The 20,391-nt window shown below is 38.8% G+C and overlaps 3 protein-coding genes across 12 annotated transcripts in view; 1 reads left to right on the forward strand and 2 right to left on the reverse strand.

Annotated features, from left to right (window-relative positions):
* Positions 1–891: 891 nt before the first annotated feature.
* Positions 892–2,469, reverse strand: LOC103991139 (clathrin coat assembly protein AP180-like). The gene has a single exon (XM_009410498.2). It carries the CDS (start codon positions 2,467–2,469, stop codon positions 892–894), a length of 1,578 nt encoding a protein of 525 aa, XP_009408773.2.
* A 1,129-nt stretch (positions 2,470–3,598) lies between these two features.
* Positions 3,599–8,879, reverse strand: LOC103990853 (12-oxophytodienoate reductase 7). The gene is made up of 5 exons (XM_009410136.3): positions 8,720–8,879; positions 8,338–8,478; positions 7,707–7,837; positions 6,324–6,509; positions 3,599–4,556 (listed from the first exon to the last, which is right to left on the reverse strand). Exons 1-5 carry the CDS (start codon positions 8,779–8,781, stop codon positions 3,901–3,903), a joined length of 1,176 nt encoding a protein of 391 aa, XP_009408411.2. The 5' UTR covers positions 8,782–8,879; the 3' UTR covers positions 3,599–3,900.
* A 2,270-nt stretch (positions 8,880–11,149) lies between these two features.
* LOC135585304 (uncharacterized) overlaps positions 11,150–20,391 on the forward strand; it is a 28,224-nt gene continuing 18,982 nt past the window's right edge. For 5 of the 10 annotated variants that reach the window (XM_065115874.1, XM_065115883.1, XM_065115878.1 and 2 more), the window contains exons 1-3: positions 11,150–11,306; positions 16,397–16,696; positions 20,206–20,391. In XM_065115874.1, coding sequence (XP_064971946.1) covers positions 16,397–16,696; positions 20,206–20,391 — 486 coding nt within the window. In that variant the 5' untranslated portion in view covers positions 11,150–11,306. The other 5 variants (XM_065115880.1, XM_065115882.1, XM_065115876.1 and 2 more) reach the window with 4 other exon arrangements.

The raw sequence follows: 20,391 nt of genomic DNA on the forward strand, positions 1-20,391 counted from the left end.
AATAATCCATGGCCATAATGGTGAGTACATGAGCAATCTGGTACCCTTTTTTTGTTTTTTTCTGAATACCTAAATTCGATGATATAAGCTAATTGAAAGTATAAAAATCATAAGCATGAGAAAGAAATTTTTACCAAATTACAATTTCGTCAGAATGATCATAAAGGCGTTCTAATGCTGGACTAAACTTTGCATTAGAATGTATAGAATGCCGCTTTATCCTCAGGATGGAGATTAGAAAGAAGTATGAAGATATCACCTTTGGTTGCGTTCATCATGTGAAGCTCACTTTGTCCACTGCAAAGATAAGGATCGAACGTAGGATAAGATGATGAGAGAGCAACAAGTTATCAGATCAAAGTTTTAGTTAAGAAATGATGAAGCGATTTGTAATCGCATCAGTTAATTCTATCATTCGGATGATTTTGATTTGCGCATTTAACAGCATCTATAAGATAACTATCAAATTTATAGAATGTTTTTTGACCCACAACTCGTCTCATTTCAGAGAATGCAGTCGACCTTCTATTTTCCACACCAAAATCTTTGTCAATCGAAATGCATTTATATTTTAATTTTTGATAAAATCCTTTTGCTGTCGAAAATAAACATCAGAATAAATGGATGTCGACCAATTTTTGTAGTGATCTAAATTCCAGAATTGTTTCACGTAGTCGCCTCCGCTTCCTAACATTTCTTTGTTCTCGGCATTTTCCAAACAATTTCTAAAAACAAAAGATACATCTGCCCTTGACTTGAATCATCACTGCAAATTATTTCGCATGTTTGATGCATTAAAATGCTATCCGTGACGCTCAAGAACACCTATTACTCTATAGCGAACAGCAATCATATGCTGCTGGCCTAAGAACAGAATAAATATATTCCTATTTAACATGACAATCTGTTGGAAATGGAATTGCTCTGCTGCTGCATCCACATATGTTGCTGCCTCATCGAAGCATCTGTTCCCTGCGCCGCTGAAGTTGACGGCTGGGCACCGTCCTTCTCTTCACATACTAATTCTTTGTTTGCTTTGTTCCCGCAAAACTTTGGAGGTGGAAGCAAGGTTGGTGGTGATGGCGATTTCATCACTAAGCCTCTATCGTCATCACTATGGAGAAATGGATTGTGAAAGCTCTCAGGTTGACCTGCATTGTCCCAGCTGAGCGAGCTCTTTGATGGCATCACGGGCCGTGGTCCTTGGACAGGATTAACGCTGGCTATCGTGACAGACGAGTCGTTTGATGTCTTTGGTTTATCATCCAGCAGGTGTAGACGGTTAACCACGCAAATTTCTCCATTGCTGCTGCTGCTGCTGCTGCTGCTGGTTGAGGTCGCTTGAATCTGCCAGTCTTGGTGGTCGGACATTGCTGTTTCCCCGTCGCTTATCGTCTCCCCCGTCGATGCGCTGCCACCTCCCGTCATATCCGATTGCTGATCCTTCGACTTCTGCTTCAGCTCGAGAGGATTCTTTGGCTTGGTGATCGGAGACGTCCCGAGCGAATTCGGGGCCGCGTTCTCGAGGAAATCTTCCAATGCTTTCAGCAGGGATACTGAGATTTTTTGGACGCAGGGGTACTCGGACATCCTCCCGACCCCGATCTTTTTGCAGAGATCGTAGAAGGAATCGAGCTCTTCGAATTGCTTACGTGCCTTCATGCATGCATGCAACGTCTGGAGACGTGATTCAGGCTGCAGATGGAAGAAATTGTCGAGCAACATCGACAGCCCGTTGGAAATGTCGTGGTAGAGGCTGAACGTCTCACGGACGACCAAGAAGAGCGCGATCTGGACCAGGCGGTTGGTCTTGGCGGGGCCGGTCGGTCGTGTGCCCACCGCGCGGTCAAGAAGCCTTTGCCAGTGTTCGATGTGTCCGAAGATAAACGGGGTCCTCATGTTGGCGAAGACGTCGGCGGGCATGAAGGGACGGCGCCCGAGGTTGCTGAGCTTGCCGAGGAGATCCGACTCGAGGCGGGCATCGAGGTAGACCGCGAAGGTGCGGACGAAGGCGGAGTAGTCCCAGGGACTGGAGGCGGCGGAGTGGTCGCGGAAGGCGGAGAGGTCGAGAAGGCGGCGGGAGATGGCGCCAGCCGCGAGGGCTTCGTGGATGAACTGGGAGCCGCCGTTGCAGAGCAAGCGAAACACGATGACGAGGGACTTGAGGGCGACTACCCAGTTGCTGGTGCGCGAGATACGGCGGGAGAGGATCTGCAAGCAGGTGGCAGCTGAGGACGGGGAGGCTGCCGAGAGGAGGAGGACGTCGGCTAGGTTGCGCTCGTCGATGGGGACCTCGTCGTGGGAGGTGGCCTTGAGGATGGCGACCTCGATGTCGGAGGAACCCGCGGAGAACTTGGCGAGGCTGATGCTGGTCTGGTCCTTGATGGCGCCGATGGCCTGTCGGAAAACGCTCGACATGGTGGCAGCAGACGATTGCCCGTCGGAACTCTCTCCTTCACCCCTGGCCATGGGGAGTATGAAGCCCGGGCGGGCAAGTTCGCGTTCAAGCTATTTCTTTCTCGATGGTGAGGAAGGGGGCCACCAAGCTTTGAGCAGTCTTGGAACGGCTCGCAACCCGTTTACTAAAACTTTGGTTGGTGCGGGGAGAGTTACGTAATGAGACGGAGGAGGTGATGAGTCAATAAACTCTAAAGAAAGAAGAGTTTATGCGGAGGTCAATCTTTCCTGAGACAGACTAAATCGTAGGAGAGGTTGTGAACGAAAAGGTTGCTGAGGATCATGACAATTTGTTTTCGTATTATCTTTCTTTCTTTTTATTTATTATATTGAAGATAAAATTTCGTATCTCAAACTAATTTGTTGTTTTGAATTGTTTTTAGGCTTAACTCAAACATCCTAAGCAAAACAGCAACAAGGAAATTATATGCTAAGGTACATACTAAAGATATTAGTTGCCAAGTAGATTAAGACCAACATAGCTTTTTGCTAAAGTATATGCCTCCTGTTGTGGGAAACAACCTTGAGCCGTGGTTTTGGGGCCGATGCGACTCGGTTCGAGTTCGGATGACAGGGGATCTTCCCGGGATGGCCTTCGAGTCCGCAGAGATGGTCGATTACAGTGGTCCGATTGGGACGGGGTCACCGTTTCCTCCGGGTAAGAGCTCCTCGTTTGCGCGTCCCGTGGGGACCTTTGGCTTCGCACCTGCACAAAGGTCGGGTCGGAAAACTCGACCCAACTCCTCCGACGATCAAGTTAGAAGATAGTGGTAGGGGAATTCTGTAGCTAGGGGGTGCTCTTTCCTACTCTCTCCTCCATTCAAAATACGAGGGTATTTATAGGGAAGCTTACTGTTTTCTGATGTGCCCGCTTGCAGGGGACAGGCTGGTAGCGTGGTGTTGGCGTGGCATAAAGGATCGAGTCTGAGCAGGATGTTTAATATGCCTCGATCGACGTTCAGATCCATTTGATCAGGTGGTGTCAGGTCAACCGAGGTGTTATATGAGGCAACTGACGTCAACCTGAATCTTGTCGTCGTTATTACCCTCATCACCTCCTAAAACATACTATTACTACATTTTAATTTGGACCCTCCAATGAATCGATGGCTTCGAATTCAAGCTGATGACAAGAACAGACTGATAACCGAAGAGCTAAATTTGAAATGCATAGTAAACGATCATGTGAAGTACACATAACAACACGATTATTCTACGAATCAACGTAGTACACAAATGGCAGTCTTATTTGAGTGCTGACGACGGCTCTGCTTGAACTCCGATGGAGGGGAAACTCTACGATCACACGCCCTTATACGTGACATCATCTGCTTCGCTGCAGTACAAACAGATATAGAATGCCCGGAATAATACATTGCTGCACTTCACCTCCTCCCCCCACAGCGTTCCATTAATTATATATTAAGATGATGAGCCTCCGTATCACAGCTTCGACCGCTGCTGGTGCTGCTGCTGACCGAGGAAGGGGTAGTCGGTGTAGCCCACGACGGGGTCCGCAGTGTAGAAGGTGGCCCTCACGTACCTGTTGAGGGGAGCGCCCAGCTTGAACCGCTCCACCAGGTCCGGGTTGGATATGAAGAGCCTGCCCAAGGACACCAGATCGGCGTCGCCTTGCTCCACCGCCGCCACCGCCAGCTCCCGCGTGAATCCCCCGCTGCACATGAAGCTCCCGTTGTACGCCTCCCGCAACGCCCGCATCATCTGGTTCTCCTCCTCCGCACTACCTTGCAGCCCCGACTCCGTCTGCCCGTACGCGACGTACCGCGGCTGGGTCACGTGCAGGTACGCGAGCCGCTCCCCGGACTCCCGCTGAAGCGCGTTGAGCTGCTCGATCACGGTCAGCCCCAGCCGGAGCGGGTCCGAGTCGTACGCGTCGAGGTGGTCGATGGCGGGCGAGATGCGGACGGCCACCCGCTCTGGCCCTACGGCGGAGGTCACCGCCCGGGTCACTTCCACAAGGAACCGGCACCGGTTCTGGAGCGAGCCGCCGTAGGCGTCGGTTCGGTCGTTGATGCCGTCTTTGAGGAACTGGTCGATCAGGTAACCGTGCGCCCCGTGGATCTCGACGCCATCGAACCCTATGCATACGTTGATGGAGCAAACGTTAGTACATGGAGACGAAGTATTCCATCGCAACAGCTAAGCATTGCTTTAAAAGCTGTGCATGTTTAGAATATAGTGGTCAGACTGGACAAAGCTGTCTCAGAAATAGGACTCCTCAAAGAAATACGACAATAATTTATCAGTGCAGAAAAGAACTGGAGGCATCACAATTACATAATAAAAAGGAGTAAATATTACTTGTGCTTCCAAAGAAGGTTATAATTACTAATGAAAATTTTCTTTTAGAAGTTGAAAAAAACCGAAAAATAGAGGATTAGTGCTCCGAGGTAGCATGTAAAGCTTAAAAAGTGGCTCGGGGTTACAGTCATCATGCATTGGGTTCATTTGTTTCACCAAAAGACCATCAAAGTGGACTTTACGAAAGTGACCTTAAGCTTCTGTGTTTAGCTAATGGGATATAAATTTTAACTTGGAATTGGTGATCCAAAAATCTTTAATTTGGAGCAAGTGGGTTTTGGCTGAGAGCAATCAAAATGGGAAGGGAAGATGGTTGTGTGTTTTGGCTTCGGAAACTCTGCTTCAATAGCTTTCAAACAGCAAAAAAAAAATAATAATAATGCCAAAGATCAAGGAATTTGACTTTGCAAAACTACATCAGTGCCAATTTTCAGTTTCAGTGAAACAAAGTGATCCTGAATTGATTCATGCAATGAAATTGCATAGGAAAAATATCTTGAGCATTAAAAACCCCCTTTGACAGTAGCTGGATAGGGGGAAAAACACTTAAATTACAGGAATTGCACAGAAATCTAGAAGAATATGGACTTACAATTGAAGAAGGCTATAATTTCCTTTCGATACATGGTTATGGAGAAGAAAACCTTATGTTTTGGGAATTGTGAGGTAGTCTAATAGATTAAGGACTAGAAAACATAAAAGTCTTTATTTAGCTGGCATGTGTTGTGGCATAAAATGGTTTGGTATCCTCGACAGTTGCTTAAACGTGCCATTTTCCTATGGTTGGTTGTGCAGAATTTCTCCTCCAAAACATTCCCTGTTGACAGGGAATGTTTTTGGAGGAGAAAGAATACTTTACCACTTCCATGAGTATGTTGCAATGAAAGTTGTGAGAATGCAGAGGACATATCTTTTTCAGCTGCATATTTACATACCTCTTCCAATGGAAGTCAAATGTTGATCATTAGGGAAAGAAGTCACTAAAGACGGAGGAAATGTGTATTTGCTAATGCCATATATTACACTTGACGGAATGTGTTGAGATAATTTATTTGAAAGAAAAAGATGTACAGTTGAAGCTGTTCATTTTAAAATTTCCAGGGGAATATTTAGTAATTGTCTTGAATTGTAGCAAACCCATATATAATTTAGATGGTTAGAAGGCTGAGTATTTTTGCAGTGAATTAAGTTGCTTGGATGTTTTGTATTGAATGGATCTGGATTTAAGTTTGACCTTTTTCAGAAATAAAAAACCCTAGTGCTAGTCTTAAATCCTAATATTTTAACTCTCTGTGTTAATAACTTGCTTTATCTCTACTTAAAAAACTAGAAAACCTTGCTCCAAAAAGCATGCTGAATTCAGTGTAAAATTTATTAAAAAATATTATTTCCTAAAAGATGTTAGATTTACAAAAATCATAAATTCTTTAAAAAAAATTGAAACATGCCATGACAACAGTTAATTGACAGAAAACCATATCAATAAAATGATTTTAATTTATGGAAAGATTCATTACAGAAATGTGGGGCGGTTGGTCACATACCTGCTTCAATTGCATTCAGGGCTGCTTGCCGATAGTGTTGCACTATTACTGGTATCTCTGAAATGGCAAGCCTCCGGGGCCTGGCATAGCTACCGTATTTCCCATCAGGCATCAGTATCTTCCACCTCCCTGATACTGGCTTATCAGTGGAGGATATAGGAGCTGCAGTACCTCCTGGTTGGTATACTGTGAGAAGGAAATTCTATCAGTATTCAGGCAGAAAAAGAAGGATGAGTTCAACTGGATTTATTTTCCTGTATCAATCCGCATGGAAAAAACATAGCTATACAGGAACCTAAGACGTTTATAGTTTGATGTTGATGGCTTCAATATACTACATCTCGCCACTATCATCTATCGAGCAGACAAATTATCTGAATTCTCTTCAGTGCAATGATGAAAAGAATTGACAACTCAAAAACAAGATACTGAGACAAGCTTAAAGGTACTTTTTGGTATAGGAAATAAAAACTACAAATGTGCTTGTATCATTAATTTGGTTAATCAGGAAAATTTTATACCTTAGAAAAACATGTGCATCACTAAGCATGTTCACATTTATTTTGTTAGTACTTCAACAGAGTTCAAGATAATGTTTATATGCATGGTTTTCAGGAGCAAACAAACATACACCATATTGTGTTTTACATTATAATTTCTAAAATCAGACTTAGTGAGAGCTCCTTCCATAATAACAATTCTAAAGCCTTCCAGAAGTAAAAACAATTTTCATTTGCATTTCAGGAAAATATCTGCAGCATTTATCATATGAATAGGTGGGTTAGCAAGTGCAAGACAACTTTAACTAATCTCAACTTAAGCAACTCATGCAAATAATCAGAGATTAACAGTACTGCAACCAAAAGAGTGGGACAAATTGGACCCTCCATTCCATCATTGGGTTAAAATGAATACTGATGGCTCATTTGTCTCTATGTTGTAGAGGGAGGGAGTGGTTCTTAATTGTCACCAAAGAATTTGGAGTCTTATAAGATATTGCCCATTTATGAGGAAGCTAAACATGTTACTGTTTGGTTAGCCAAATATTGAATCTCTACCTTCTGAGCCACCCAGATTTGTAACTATGATCTGAGTGGTGCCTGTTGTTAACCTCGTTTAGTTTATGAATTAAATTTTCCGTTTTACAAAAATAAGAAGTATGCACTCGTACCGTACTTGATATGGCATATTACTTGAAAACACTATTGTCACATGAACTGTAAATCTTTCAAGAGATATTATATATATATATATATATATATATATATATATATATAATATGATTGATCAATGTTTTAACAAACAAAAGAGATAGTGTAACTTGGTTCATCTTGATTGCTATCCTTGGTTAGCGAGACTTGAGATAGAATGACATATACATACTTTGATTGGATGCTCGACCAACATGCCACAACTGGCAAAAGATGATGCTTCCCTTGGCATGAACAGCATCGACAACTTTCTTCCATGCATCTATCTGCTCCCTTGTATATATTCCAGGGCAACGTGGGAACCTTCGACAACATTACAAGAATGTCAACAACATTCATGATTAAACAAGGTTGCAGCATGTGGCCGGTCACAGCTGAGGATATACTAAAATTCTACTCTATCCTCATATTCTAGCTGGCGCAACTTTGGGAGTACCAACGTCGTATATCTTTGAGTATGAGAATCAAGTTGTGTCACCGAATTACCACCTTTCATTCTAAAGCAAAATGACATCTTTCAAGATGGAGGCATAGACCGAAACTAAGACAGTAATTACGCTATTATAATGAGACATTTTGAATTTATACTAATTAATGCATTCTATTGTTGTCAAAAAAAAAAAAGGCGATTTCTTTTTCCTTTGAGGAATAATCAGGGCAACCACCAAGCGAAGAAATCAAGAACCTATGCACATGAATTCCCTAATCTCCCCAGTGTAATAGTTGTGACTGAACGAAAGAAAAGGCTCAATTTAATATAAGTTTAAATTGAACTGTAAAAGGGGTTCCGGTGACGAAAATACCCTGCGCCGGTGGGGGAAATTACGGTGCCCTCCGTGATGAGGAAACCTCCGTCGGTGGCCCTCTGCGTGTAATACTCGACGTGGGCGGGCAGCGGGATCCCATCGATCGCCCGGCACCTAGTTACCGGAGCCAACACCACTCTGCGGCCGAGGCAAACAACAAAAAGAAATAGAAACGATGTCAATATTTCCAAGGGACGAGGGCGATATCGGTAAACAGAAGAAGGCCCCGCTCTCTCCCTCCTCTCAGGTTGAGGTAAGCTCCGAAACCTCGCATCAAATTTACATAACTACCCCCGTCCCCTCGAGAAACATTGCCGGTACTTTACAGGAAGAGAACTCTGATCGAGAGAGGGAGAGCGACAGAGAGAGATGAGCTGACCTGTGGGAGAGACGGAATCGGCCCATCTGGTGAGGTGAGAAGAGCGACGGTCGTTGAGTCATCGGTCCGGATATCCAAAGCTGGTGAGAGAGGAGAAGAACCGGAAAAGGCAGCGGGAGTTCTCTTCAGTGGGGAAAGAGCGAGGGGAGATAAATAGAACATTGGAAGCTGCAAGTGGAGAGGACGGCGAAATGGACTCGATCGGGCCCGATACTGGGGCCGTCCACCGGACGAAACGCGGGATCAAGTGATCCCATTGGTGGCCACAAAGAACATGCTCGTGGGGCCGGTGGCTGCTGTCTAATGGGGGCATTCTTCTGCTATGACGGTAGCTCGGCCGCGACACAGGAAGCGCGACCCCGACTCGACCTCGTGGCGTCGGCGGTGGAGGGCCCAACTCCCAGTCCCAGTCGAGCCACATGGACACCTTTTTCCCGTCCTCGGCTTGATACCATCCAACTTCCACAACGGAGACTTCACGTGGGGCCCGCAACTGCCACCAACCGGAGCTCTTATTCACGTGTTCGGTGGCTCGTGCGAGACAGGGAAACCACCGTCGTGGGGTCGGTGCGCGTCTCTTTCCAATCAGTGCGGCGGTCAACTTTGGCGGGGAAGTCGGTCCTCATCACGTGTTTCTTATTGTCTTTGGTGTCGCGCCATAGTATTTTCCTGCTAATTTGCCTTTCTAGATCGGAGTTACGTACCAACAAAATCTAAGTTGCCATGATCTTGTAAAGCTTATTAAGTTACTGTCATTTGGCTTTCTTACTCGGTTTTCCAATCCTTCTGTAATGCTTTGATTAGTTAACGCAATCTGAAAATGAAAAAAAAGGAAGGAAAATGGATAAATGAGATAGATAGAACCAAAAGATACTGAGTGATCCAGAGCTCTGAAAATTGTAAGTTATTATCGTGAATAGTTATTTTTATTAATTATAATACATGCTTTATTGATTTCAATCATCTTTATCTTCTTTTTTACAGAGAGGAATAGCCCTCTCGATAATTTCTTTTACAAAAAAAAAGCTAAAATTAAGATTTATTTGATTGCTTAATAAATAAAAATAAATTTTATTAAAAACTATAGCTAGTATTTATTCCATATAAGCTATTTGATATTTCTTACTAAATTCTTTCGAATACGAAAGAAGAAATATTTATTTAAACTTACGATATGATTTTTGAAAGTTCGATCAATAAATTCTACTACGAGGTGAATAGTAGACTTCACCGTTCTCGATTTTCTTATTTAAGAGTATGTCTATATTCTTTTTATAAAATTATCATATAGTGAATTTATAATAAAAAAGAAAAAAAGATTGATGTCAACTGTGGAACTCTATTTTCAACCCTTATATTGAATCTTTAGTCAAGTAAAATTCATATACAATTTATTTTGAGAGAATAGTATTCTAAGATTATTCATAAATTCAATTTTGAACACTCAGATAATTTTTAAAAGTAAATCAGATCGACTCGACTTAATCACATGAAACATCAATCTCTTATGATTTTGACAAGGTTGAAATCCAATTTAATCAAACTTTCTCTTTTATAGTTAAAACTAGACATAGGACCAATATGGATCGAATCAAACACAACTAGACATAGGACCAATATAGATCGAATCAAACACAAGTCGATATCATCGCATAATAGAATACATTTAACGAAAGGGAATCTTTATGGAGGTTTCATACCACCTTACATGGCATAAAACATTGGGGAACCTATCTAGAATAATCGACAATTCAATTATCTTTCTTTTGACAAAGACATCTTCTCTGACCTCGGCTTGGATTTGTCGTTCTCCGTGACTCTTCTTCATGAGGGATCGATCTGCTTAGCTACAACCACCACTATGGCAGCCTGCCAATCCAAACAAAGATAAGACCCTTCACGTTGGTGAGGTTTGCCAATGTGTAATCAATCTGTAAACCATATATTTCTATAAAATAATAAAAAGAAATAGAGACATAATTACTCCACTTGATTCCCCAAAAACTATGCACAAAAGGAACTTTATGTGTGCAAAGTTCCTGTGTGTGTATTTGATGCGTGTACTCGTATGCTGTTCGTGAGCTATCCTTGTTCGAGATGCATCCACTCGTGTATGATGTAGCGTTAATCGTGACTTGCTTACGTGTCCGAAAAGGACGCCACGTTAATAAAGCGGGGGAGAGAGAGAGAGAGAGAGAAGAGGAGAAGAGCAGCCGGACGGTAACCGTACCGGCTGTGACCAGATTCGCTACAGTTTTGGACAATAATTCATTATTTTGCACCGAGCCAAGGGAACGACAGGTGCACAAAGGAACTCGAAAACATCAAGTTAGAATGGGCTCCACGAGCTGCCACGTAGAGAGTTTGGAACACTTTAAGGAGCGCTCCACTTAATTGGCTGACGCGTCGTGCCATCTTTGCACGGTAGAGGTTTCGGTTTGGTGTTCGGTGCATTTATAACTTCTTTAGTCCAAGCCAAATTGCAGCGTCTTGGTTTCTTCTCTCACGATATATTCGGAAAAGGAAAGGAGCGAGGGAGCCCTCGGCGGCCGGCGCACTTGCACTTCAATCCATCGGATCTTCCTAGGTAGTCGATTTCGATCCTTTTATCCTGTTTCCTCCTCTCAGATTCTCCGGTTCTTCCCCTTTTCCTTTAATTGCTTGTTCGATTCCCTTGTGTATCGCCAAATAATACGTGAGCAATCTTAGTTCCTTCCGAATCAGGAGCAGCTTCTGAGAAAAGGATCTTCTGCGGTAAGTGATCTTTGTTGATGGTCTCATCTTTTCGTAATAAAAAATTTCTTATAAGGTGCAACTTTTTGTTTGTCTGAGTTTTTTCTGGAGTGTGGTTGTCAAATCCGTTGAAAAGTAATATTTTTTTGAGTTTTTGTTGAAATCATGCTGAATTTGAATAATTTTATGAAGTGTTCATTATCAATCGAACGGTCGTTTAAGATGCGATGCGGTTCTTGCGGTCAAATGGGTACATCTGCTCTATGGTAGCGGCGGAAATGCTATTTTTTTTAAAAAAGTCTCTCTGGTGAAGCTGCACGAGTGCAGTTTATTTTGGTGGCGATTAATTTGGTTTCTGAAGGTTGCCAAGCCTTCCTTTCTTATTTTGGGATGTGAAAGAAGGCCCATACAACTTTTTCAGATTTAGGAAAGGTGAGTGAATTGGATGATTAGTTGACGTGTCAACAAGAGCAGCAAACTGTCATTTTCCAGCTAATTTGGGCCAACTGCGTGGATTAAAATCTCTTTTTATTGTTTCTGATGAAGTTTTCTACTTTTCGTTGCACTAACATCCTTAATCAATTCACTTCATAATATGTTTTTGACATATCGATGCCATCTTAAATGTTGTTTTCCTTTATCTGTCAGAGCTATATCTAGTTGTTTTTGAAGGTAAACAATTTTCAGTCTCTCTTTTTTGGTAACCTCACATATCCAACTCTATGTCCTCGTCTTACCGATATTACCTTTTTTTTCTTGTTTTCTAATGCCCAACATTCCAGATTGTAAGACATTGCAGACTTTACAATCTTGTAAATTTACCTTTTAACCACGGGGACATACAACAACTACATTGAGCTAATGAAACCACTTTCAATTTTAATCATCCTGTGTTGACTGATTGCTCTGTTTTTCTTCTTCTTCCTGCTGAATGATTCATAAAAGATATATAAAATATTTTATTGCAAGAACTCCTTTTCCTCTCATCTTAACTATACTCTTTAAGTTTTTTCTTAACATTTCTAAAGTTACTCACTATATATTTGATTTTGGTCTTTAAGTCTTATTCCTATAAGTCCTCACATCTACAACACTTCATTATGAAAAGTGTGATGTTGTGCAGAATGATGAAGATCAGTGTGAGCTTAAAGCTAACATTTTGTCTAATTAGGTTTTGATTGAGTCTGGGAAGTTTTAGCATACATTTCTAATGTTCTATGTACTTTATTTATTTATTTGTATGGTAACTTCCTAGGAGTAGTTTGAGTTATAGGATTTTTTTTTTCTACTTCCTAGGTCTCTATTTGTACATTAGCATATGATTTTCAACAGAGTAAATATTTTTTTTATCAGATTTGGGTCTATATTAGTTATGGTTAGGAGTCTAATGTTATCTTAATATTTGGTAAGCTGTCAGGATTAGAAATGTGGTATATGATCATTTGATTGTTATATAGAAACAGATCACCTTACTTAGCCGGAGAAACATGACAACAGTTCCACATCAAAATTATAATCCCATATAATATTGAAGATTCTGATCAAGTAAAAAGGAAGGGAGAAACAAGAAAGTGGAATCAGTTGATCTAATATTTGTTTTCATTTTTTACTTTTCCAGAGATATTCCTTTTGTTAACGTGTCATTATAACTTGGAGTTTAGTTGGGAGTCTTTGATGATGTATTGAGTTATGATGTTTTCTTAATGGAACTGTGAGTTTCTTTCTGTCTTCATAGCCTTGATTTTCCTTCTTTGCTATCTCTTATTAGATCCATCCATCTAACCCTCGTCTTGTAATCAAATCAAATATTTAATTTAGGAATCAATTTTTATTTCCTTACTTGCCATTATAATTTAAGAAATATTAATCTTATTTCCTTGTTTGTCATTGCGAATTAGAAAATGACTATTAAGCATTTCAAATATGGTGATATCATATTTGTTAGTATATTAAATAAAAATAATTTATATTAAATAAATACGAAAATTAAGAAAAATTTCCTTTAATGGAGGCTCACCTCCTCCTATTTAAGGGGAGGGATTTCTCTCCTTCGTTCCTCACCTAGCCGAGCCCAACAACCGGAGGAACGAGGAGTTATATCCTACCGAGGAGATGTAGGTTTCCCTAAATTTCTTGAAAAATAAAAGTTTTTATTTTGATTATTTAAATGTTGAAAGTTTTATAGTTCGAAAATATTTATCAATCCTTTAAATGTCAAAATTTTTATTGTTGCAATTAAAATCTATCAATTGATTTTTTTTATATTTACTTGGATCGCTGCTTAAGGTTTTTATTTAAACATGCTAAAAATTTACATGTTTTATATAATAAATATATGATATTTCATGATATTATAGTTTACCTTTAATCTTATTTAAATTAAAATTTTCTTGTTAGATTAAATATGTTATCTAAAATTTTTGATATTCTTTGATCTGAAATTTAAAATGTGTTATTCTGAATGGTTTAAAATTTATTTGACTAAATTATGTTAAACTTATACATGTGTTGAAAGTATGATTTCTAATTCTTGTTGAATTTAGAAGGTTATTTTCTTGTATTAAAGCTTATCTCCCAATCTTATCTTTTAATGTTATATATATATATATATATATATATATATATATATATATATATATATATATATATATATATATAATTGTCACTGAATATATGTTTTTGTATGAAATTGGATAGGAATTGGGTTGAAATCGTCTGCAGGCTTAAGCCCAACCCATAGGTCAGGTCATAGCCCACTGGCCAGGGCTATTCAGCGGACCAGGCCTAGCCCGTAGGCCAAGCCCAACCGCGAGTCAAGCCCTAGCCCGTAGGCTAACCCAGCCCACCCATCATGGGCGATCACATGGGATGCACATGAGCAGTCTATGAGCCAGGGCTGGGCTAACCTAACCCAATATTATTGTTAGATTTGAGCCCAAACATTGATTGAACTAAACTAGGCTTGATTAGTCTTAGATCGATTCAGGGTGATTTCGAATTTATTGACTTATTCAAGTCAGTTTTACAAAATTTAAATCTAATTTAGTCCAAATTATACTAGTTTATAGTGGTTCCAGGCTAGTTAAATGAGGATTAGAAATCGGTTCAACTAGGTTCTTGTTAAATCAAGTTTAATGTAAACGATTAAACTAGGGTTTAAGTTAATTGAGGGCTAATTAGTAGTATTTAACATGAATGACGTTTAAAAGAGATGTTTTTGATATGTTATTTTATCTCGACATAGACATGATTAGTATGAGATATTGTTATTACCTTGCTGAGACTAGGTAGGGCGATTCCCTTCAGGGATTAGTGGGTCGTTAGATGTGGTGTCTGGACGGTTCCTCCATCTACTGTTGGGAGGAATGTGTCCCCACTTTGATGGGTGAGGGACGCTACTCTATTTACTGTTGGGAGTGCGATATGAGTTTGCCTTCATCCACTGTTGGGAGAACACAAACTCATCCCGTAGGATAAAGCCTTTCCATCCATTGTTGGGGGAGTGTTCTTTCGGGTATTTGATATACGCTAATGAGATGATTGATTTTTGATCATGTATTTATTTTAAAGTAACTTTTAGGGTTCCTACTCAACGTTGTTGAATTTTCTTTGTTTTGATTTTCAAAGGAGTCTCCCACAGTCCCACTACTACTAAATCAGATTCTAGTGGAGAGCGGACCTTCCTCTACCGCTAGGTAACCTAGCCACTTGGATGATTTATCGAGTTAACATTACTATGTTTATTTTTCCACTTGTGATTTGATGAATAAATAAATTATAATAAATGTTTGTAAATTGTGAATAAAGTGATGTTAATATACTTGGCTCTAAATGTGTGGAAAGATGTGATCCTGAAAAAAAAAAACAAAAATCCGGGATGTGACACATCTTCCTTACCACGGTCTTTTTCCTCCTTGTAAGTCTTTTACTCATCCTTATAACACTCCCTTTGCTCTTTATCTTTTGTTAATTATTTTCATACATATATATCATTAACTATGTTTCAATTACTGTTGGGACTTATGGCTTTGTTATTGTTGTTGTTGTTGTAATGTTTCGAATACTGATTTGACACTAATGTATCTGACTGCATAGTTCCAAGATGCCAAGCGGTATACCAACATTATATTGCCCAGTATAATCGAATAAAATAACAAATAAATAAAGGAGGCAATATACCAAGATGTATTGTGGTCTATGATCCGTTATGATTGCGTCTTCAACATAAATTTTTATACTAAATCATAATACAAATTCTTTATAAGTCAGTAACATATTACTTAAAGTCCTCATTTACAAGAATAACTATCACACTCTTATACACTAAAGTTTGTATCTAGTACTATGTATTTCTCTAAAGTTTGTATCTAGTACTTTGTACATCTCCAAATTTTTTGTTTGATATTTGAACCATAATCAGATAAGTATGCAATTTGTTGGATGCTTTTCCTACTGACTGTTAGTAACAACATTAGTACGTTGGAACGATAAGGAGTTTGGTTGCATCTTCAAGCTACCCTACAGTGTTCATTTTCATTAATTCTGCTTTGTTAGTGTTAGTTCCTAGTGTAATGCTTTCTCGAAGTTTCTAAATTTGATGGCTCTAGTAGTGGGTGTACTGTATTACACCTGGCCCACGAACCTTTCAGCTGGTAGGAGGGCGAATATTTGCTGTCCATGCTTCTGTGACACAGACCTGTTCTACGTTAACTGCATGTTTTTTATTTTTTATTTTTTGATTAGAAAATGATAGAAAGTGCTATTTATTATAATTTCGGTTGTCACTAAATTTCATGATTATAACTATTGATTATTTCTTTGTTTGTAATTTCATTTGAAAGACACTTTTTCTTCAATCTTTCCTCAGAAAAAACACTAGTGTTTCTGTTGAGATATATATGCCACATCATTTGAATGTGACCTGTTATTTTTCATTTAAGTCAGATGGATAAGAATGAAGACTCTGGTAGCCCAGGATGGGGTGCTTCATTATTCATGCAAACGGAAGATGTTGCCAGGGCTTTCCTTGCTGCTACTTCAGCTGCAACTGTTCGATCACCACACCCATCTGTTGTATTCTCATCCACGGATGATAATGGTGATAGCCAAATTCAAAAATTTCGACGTCATGTTTCAAGAATGTTGAAGGGTTTATCAGCTACACCAGAAGTGAAGGGATCTTACAATCCAGAAATCCTTACAAGTCAAAAGCGCCAGTGGGCTAGGTTTCAGGTGCAATCATTGGTAACAATTTGTTTTCTTTTTCTTGTTCTTTTGAAGGGGTTAAGGCATGTTTTTTTCATTTAGGTATTCTTCTCGTGTCATTTTAGTGGGGAAATATTTCTGAATCTTATTTTGGATAATCGTGTCTGACATAGTAGATTACTGATAAGTATATATTCTTTCTTTTCTACATCAACAATGATCAATTCATATAATTAAACTAAACAAACATTCTTGGGGTTTGACCTTTGCCTTCAAAATACTTGTCTTTGATCAATCAATTTAGGTGGCTTTCCATTAGTTTCACATAGGGTTAATATCATAAATGGTCCCTTTTCTATAGTTGAATAGTCAGAGTAGCTCCTCCACAAATTTTTGTTTGAGTTAGTCTTTGGGCATTAGATTTGCCAATGTGATGTCTTGTTTACTATTATGGAAAGATATTAGTAGTTTATACTTTATAGTAAGGCTGATGTGGTGAATTTTGTCAATTGCATACAATATATACAAGTAACTGCTCATGTCCATACTGTTCAAAAGGTGGTAGCATGTTTGTGGAAGAGAACACCCAATTTGCATCGGCCTTATAAGCGTGAAGTTTTTATATTATATATAACGGACACTAAATGATGGAAAGGTTGAGGCAATTGCCATAACAACGACAATGGTTATTAAAGAAGTACACATTTTTTTGTTGTGCTGAGGAAGAGAATGAAGAAGGAGACTGAAATCATTGTTGCAATGTCTGGTGTGTAAGATGAAGAAATGAAGAAGAGTTTCTCTCTCTTTTTTTGTTGGTTGAGAAGGGAGAAGGGAGAGAGAAGGCTGGTGCAGAAATAACATTACGCATTTTTTTGTTGTGCTGAGGAAGAGAATGAAGGAGACTGAAATCATTGTTGCAACGTCTGGTGTGTAAGATGAAGAAGTGAATAGTTTCTGTCTCTTTTTTTTTTTTTTGTTGAGAAGGGAGAAGGGAGAGAGGAGGCTGGTGCATAAATAACATTAGCAGTGGTTTGTTAGCCGAAGAGGTGGAAGAAGAGGAGGAGGAGAAAGATGAAAAAGGAAAACATAAGTTTAGTTACTTTTTTTGGTTAAGGAGAGAGAGGGGGAGGCTGTGACTATGGTGTGATGGTGGAAGATGAAGAGGAAAAAATAACTGCTGATTTTTGTTGATAAGAGAGAAAATGAGAGGGAGAGAGGACACAGAGAAAATATCACATTATAAAGGAAAGCTGTTGGTAGTTGTTTATTTAAGGAAGAACATTGTGTCCATTCCCTTTAAAGCTGGTCTTGGCTGGGGATAAAATGAAAAAGATGATCCCAGGCTTTTTCAGGAATTTTTCTAAAATTTTCAAATAATTTACTAAAGGACAAATTTTAAAATCTTAAAAAAATTTAATTAGTAGATTTAAGTTTTTTTGGATGTATTGTACTTTCTATTTCTGAAGTAATGTTTAATTATGTGATGACCAAGACCTAATCTGTCAGCTATAATCCCTAATCTGATTGATTTCAATCCCAAATTTTGTGAATGGCTTATCCTGAACCCAGTTTGGATTTTCAAAAATTTATGACCTCATGCCTATAAGATGTTTGGTTGTTGTTTGCATAGTCATGTATAACCGGTCTTCATTTTCTAAAAGTGCTTGTTTATTCTGATCAGAATATTGTGTAAGAGTATCATATGCACACAAGTAGTCAATTTGGTGCACAAATTGTTTCTTTCAAAGGAAATATAACTTCTACATTATGTCATGTTGAGCTAGTAATATGGTTCATAACATATTCAATAAGAAGTATGAGGTTATGAACTTCCAAAAACAATTGAAATTGTTGTTTATTGCTTACAGAACATATAATACAACAACAAGAACAACAACAAAGCCGGAAGTCCCAACTATTTAGGGTCGGTTACATGGATCTTTTATCGCTATTGAGATTTATAAAAGGCCATATGTTTAGTTAAGTTCAGAGTGCTTAAATATTTATTTATAGTTTTTATTAAAGTTTTTTTAGGTTTTCCTCTACCTCTTCTCATATCATTAATATTATTCATTTCATCTCTTTTGACTACTGCATCTAGAAGTCTCCTAAGCATTTGTCCATGCCATCTTAAACGATTTTCTTTCATCGTATTATCTATCGAAGCGATATCTGGTTGTCTATGAATAAAAATATATCTTTTCCTATCTTTCCTAGTAACTCCACACATTCATCTCAATAATCTCATCTGGACAACACAAACTTTTTGTATATATTGTTTTTCAACTGTCCAATACTCAGATTCATAAAGCATTGTTGGTCTTACAAGTCACAATAATCTTATAAAATTTTCTTTTTAATCTCAAAGGTATTTGATGATCACAGAAGACTCCTGACGCCTTTCGTCATTTTAGCCATCATGTTTTTACTCTATGAATTATATCCTCGTCGATCTCTCTATTTTATTGAGTAATTGATATATGATATCTAAAGTTTTTACTTAAAGAAAAAAATTATTATTTTTGAATTGCAACAATAGCTATTTTTAATTTCTGCAAACATAGGAAAGCTAGAGAAAACAGTAAGAAGAGAAGAGAAGTAGATATTCCAAGAGACGAGGAAAGGGGAAAAAAAGGGAGAAGTCATCGTGAACCTTGGAAGATGGAAGAAGCCTTCATTTTCTTGTTTTGAAATAAATGATGAAACAATACTACAAGAACTTACAGGCAGCCAGAGAAAACACTTGTATAAATGTTGACCCTGTGCACCAGCACAGCCTATGGACACTTGATTCTGTATTCCCCTGATGCTTGTTTGGCTATGCTGGTTTAAGTGCAGTCAGCATGATTGACCATACATCATCTAAGATTAGTAATAGTCTCAAACAGCCACCTAAAAGCTTACATTTTAAACACTTAATTAACTACTTTGAAGGCTTTTAAGATATTTGAGTACAGTCTATCATGTGATTGATATCTGAGAAGAGTTAAATGACACTTTATTCTTTGCATAATTCAACATTTTAAGGACATTTGCCATAAAAAGCAAATCAGACAACCACAATGCATTTGAGAATTTCTTGTGCAGCTGCATTGGCTTATCTTATATGTATATTATATATAAATTGTGTCGTATGTTCTGTTTGCTTAGGGAACTGAGCCAGTGGTCTGTTGGGTTTGTCCAGTCTTGTTTTTCTGGAGCAGCAACATATTGTGTATTCTGAATTCCTTTTTCTCTGGTATTATATGACTTCTAAATTCTTCAGGTTAATTGGAGACCTGTGGATGAAACAATTTGTCAATTTATCTTTGTTTTGTAAATTGGAGGAACATCATGGACTGTTTAAACTTTAAAGCATATATTATGTCATATGAATCATATGCTTTTAATTCTGAACACTTACTGAAAAAAGGTATCATGAGTTTGTAATTGCAGTCTCTTTTTGCTTGCCTTGATAATCTGACATGTCTGTCGTGTTTCAAATTTATTTCCCAACTTATATCATGCATTTTAAGTTGTAGCATATGCCTTCAAAATTTTCCAAGCAGGATCAGCGATCTGTGAAGGAGCCAACAAAATTTTTTGAGAGCATGGTGGTTGTTGGACTTCATCCTAGTGTTGATGTCCAAGCACTTCATAAGCTGGTTTTGGATCATAACAATGATTACTCAAAGAGAAGAAACTTACTGAATTACAATTATCAAGTTAATGCTGAATCAAATCTTGAACCACAG

Source organism: Musa acuminata, chromosome BXJ2-7 (genome assembly GCF_036884655.1).
Source record: "Musa acuminata AAA Group cultivar baxijiao chromosome BXJ2-7, Cavendish_Baxijiao_AAA, whole genome shotgun sequence".
Classification (NCBI taxonomy): Eukaryota; Viridiplantae; Streptophyta; class Magnoliopsida; order Zingiberales; family Musaceae; genus Musa; species Musa acuminata.

Coding starts and splice junctions, on each gene's coding strand:
- LOC103990853 (XM_009410136.3), bottom strand. CDS start 8,781: ATGACTCAACGACCGTCGCTCTTCTCACCTCACCAGATGGGCCGATTC. Junction 8,479..8,719: donor CGATTCCGTCTCTCCCACAG/GTCAGCTCATCT, acceptor CCTCGGCCGCAG/AGTGGTGTTGGCTCCGGTAA. Junction 6,510..7,706: donor TGGTCGAGCATCCAATCAAA/GTATGTATATGT, acceptor TCCTTCTCACAG/TATACCAACCAGGAGGTACT.
- LOC103991139 (XM_009410498.2), bottom strand. CDS start 2,469: ATGGCCAGGGGTGAAGGAGAGAGTTCCGACGGGCAATCGTCTGCTGCC.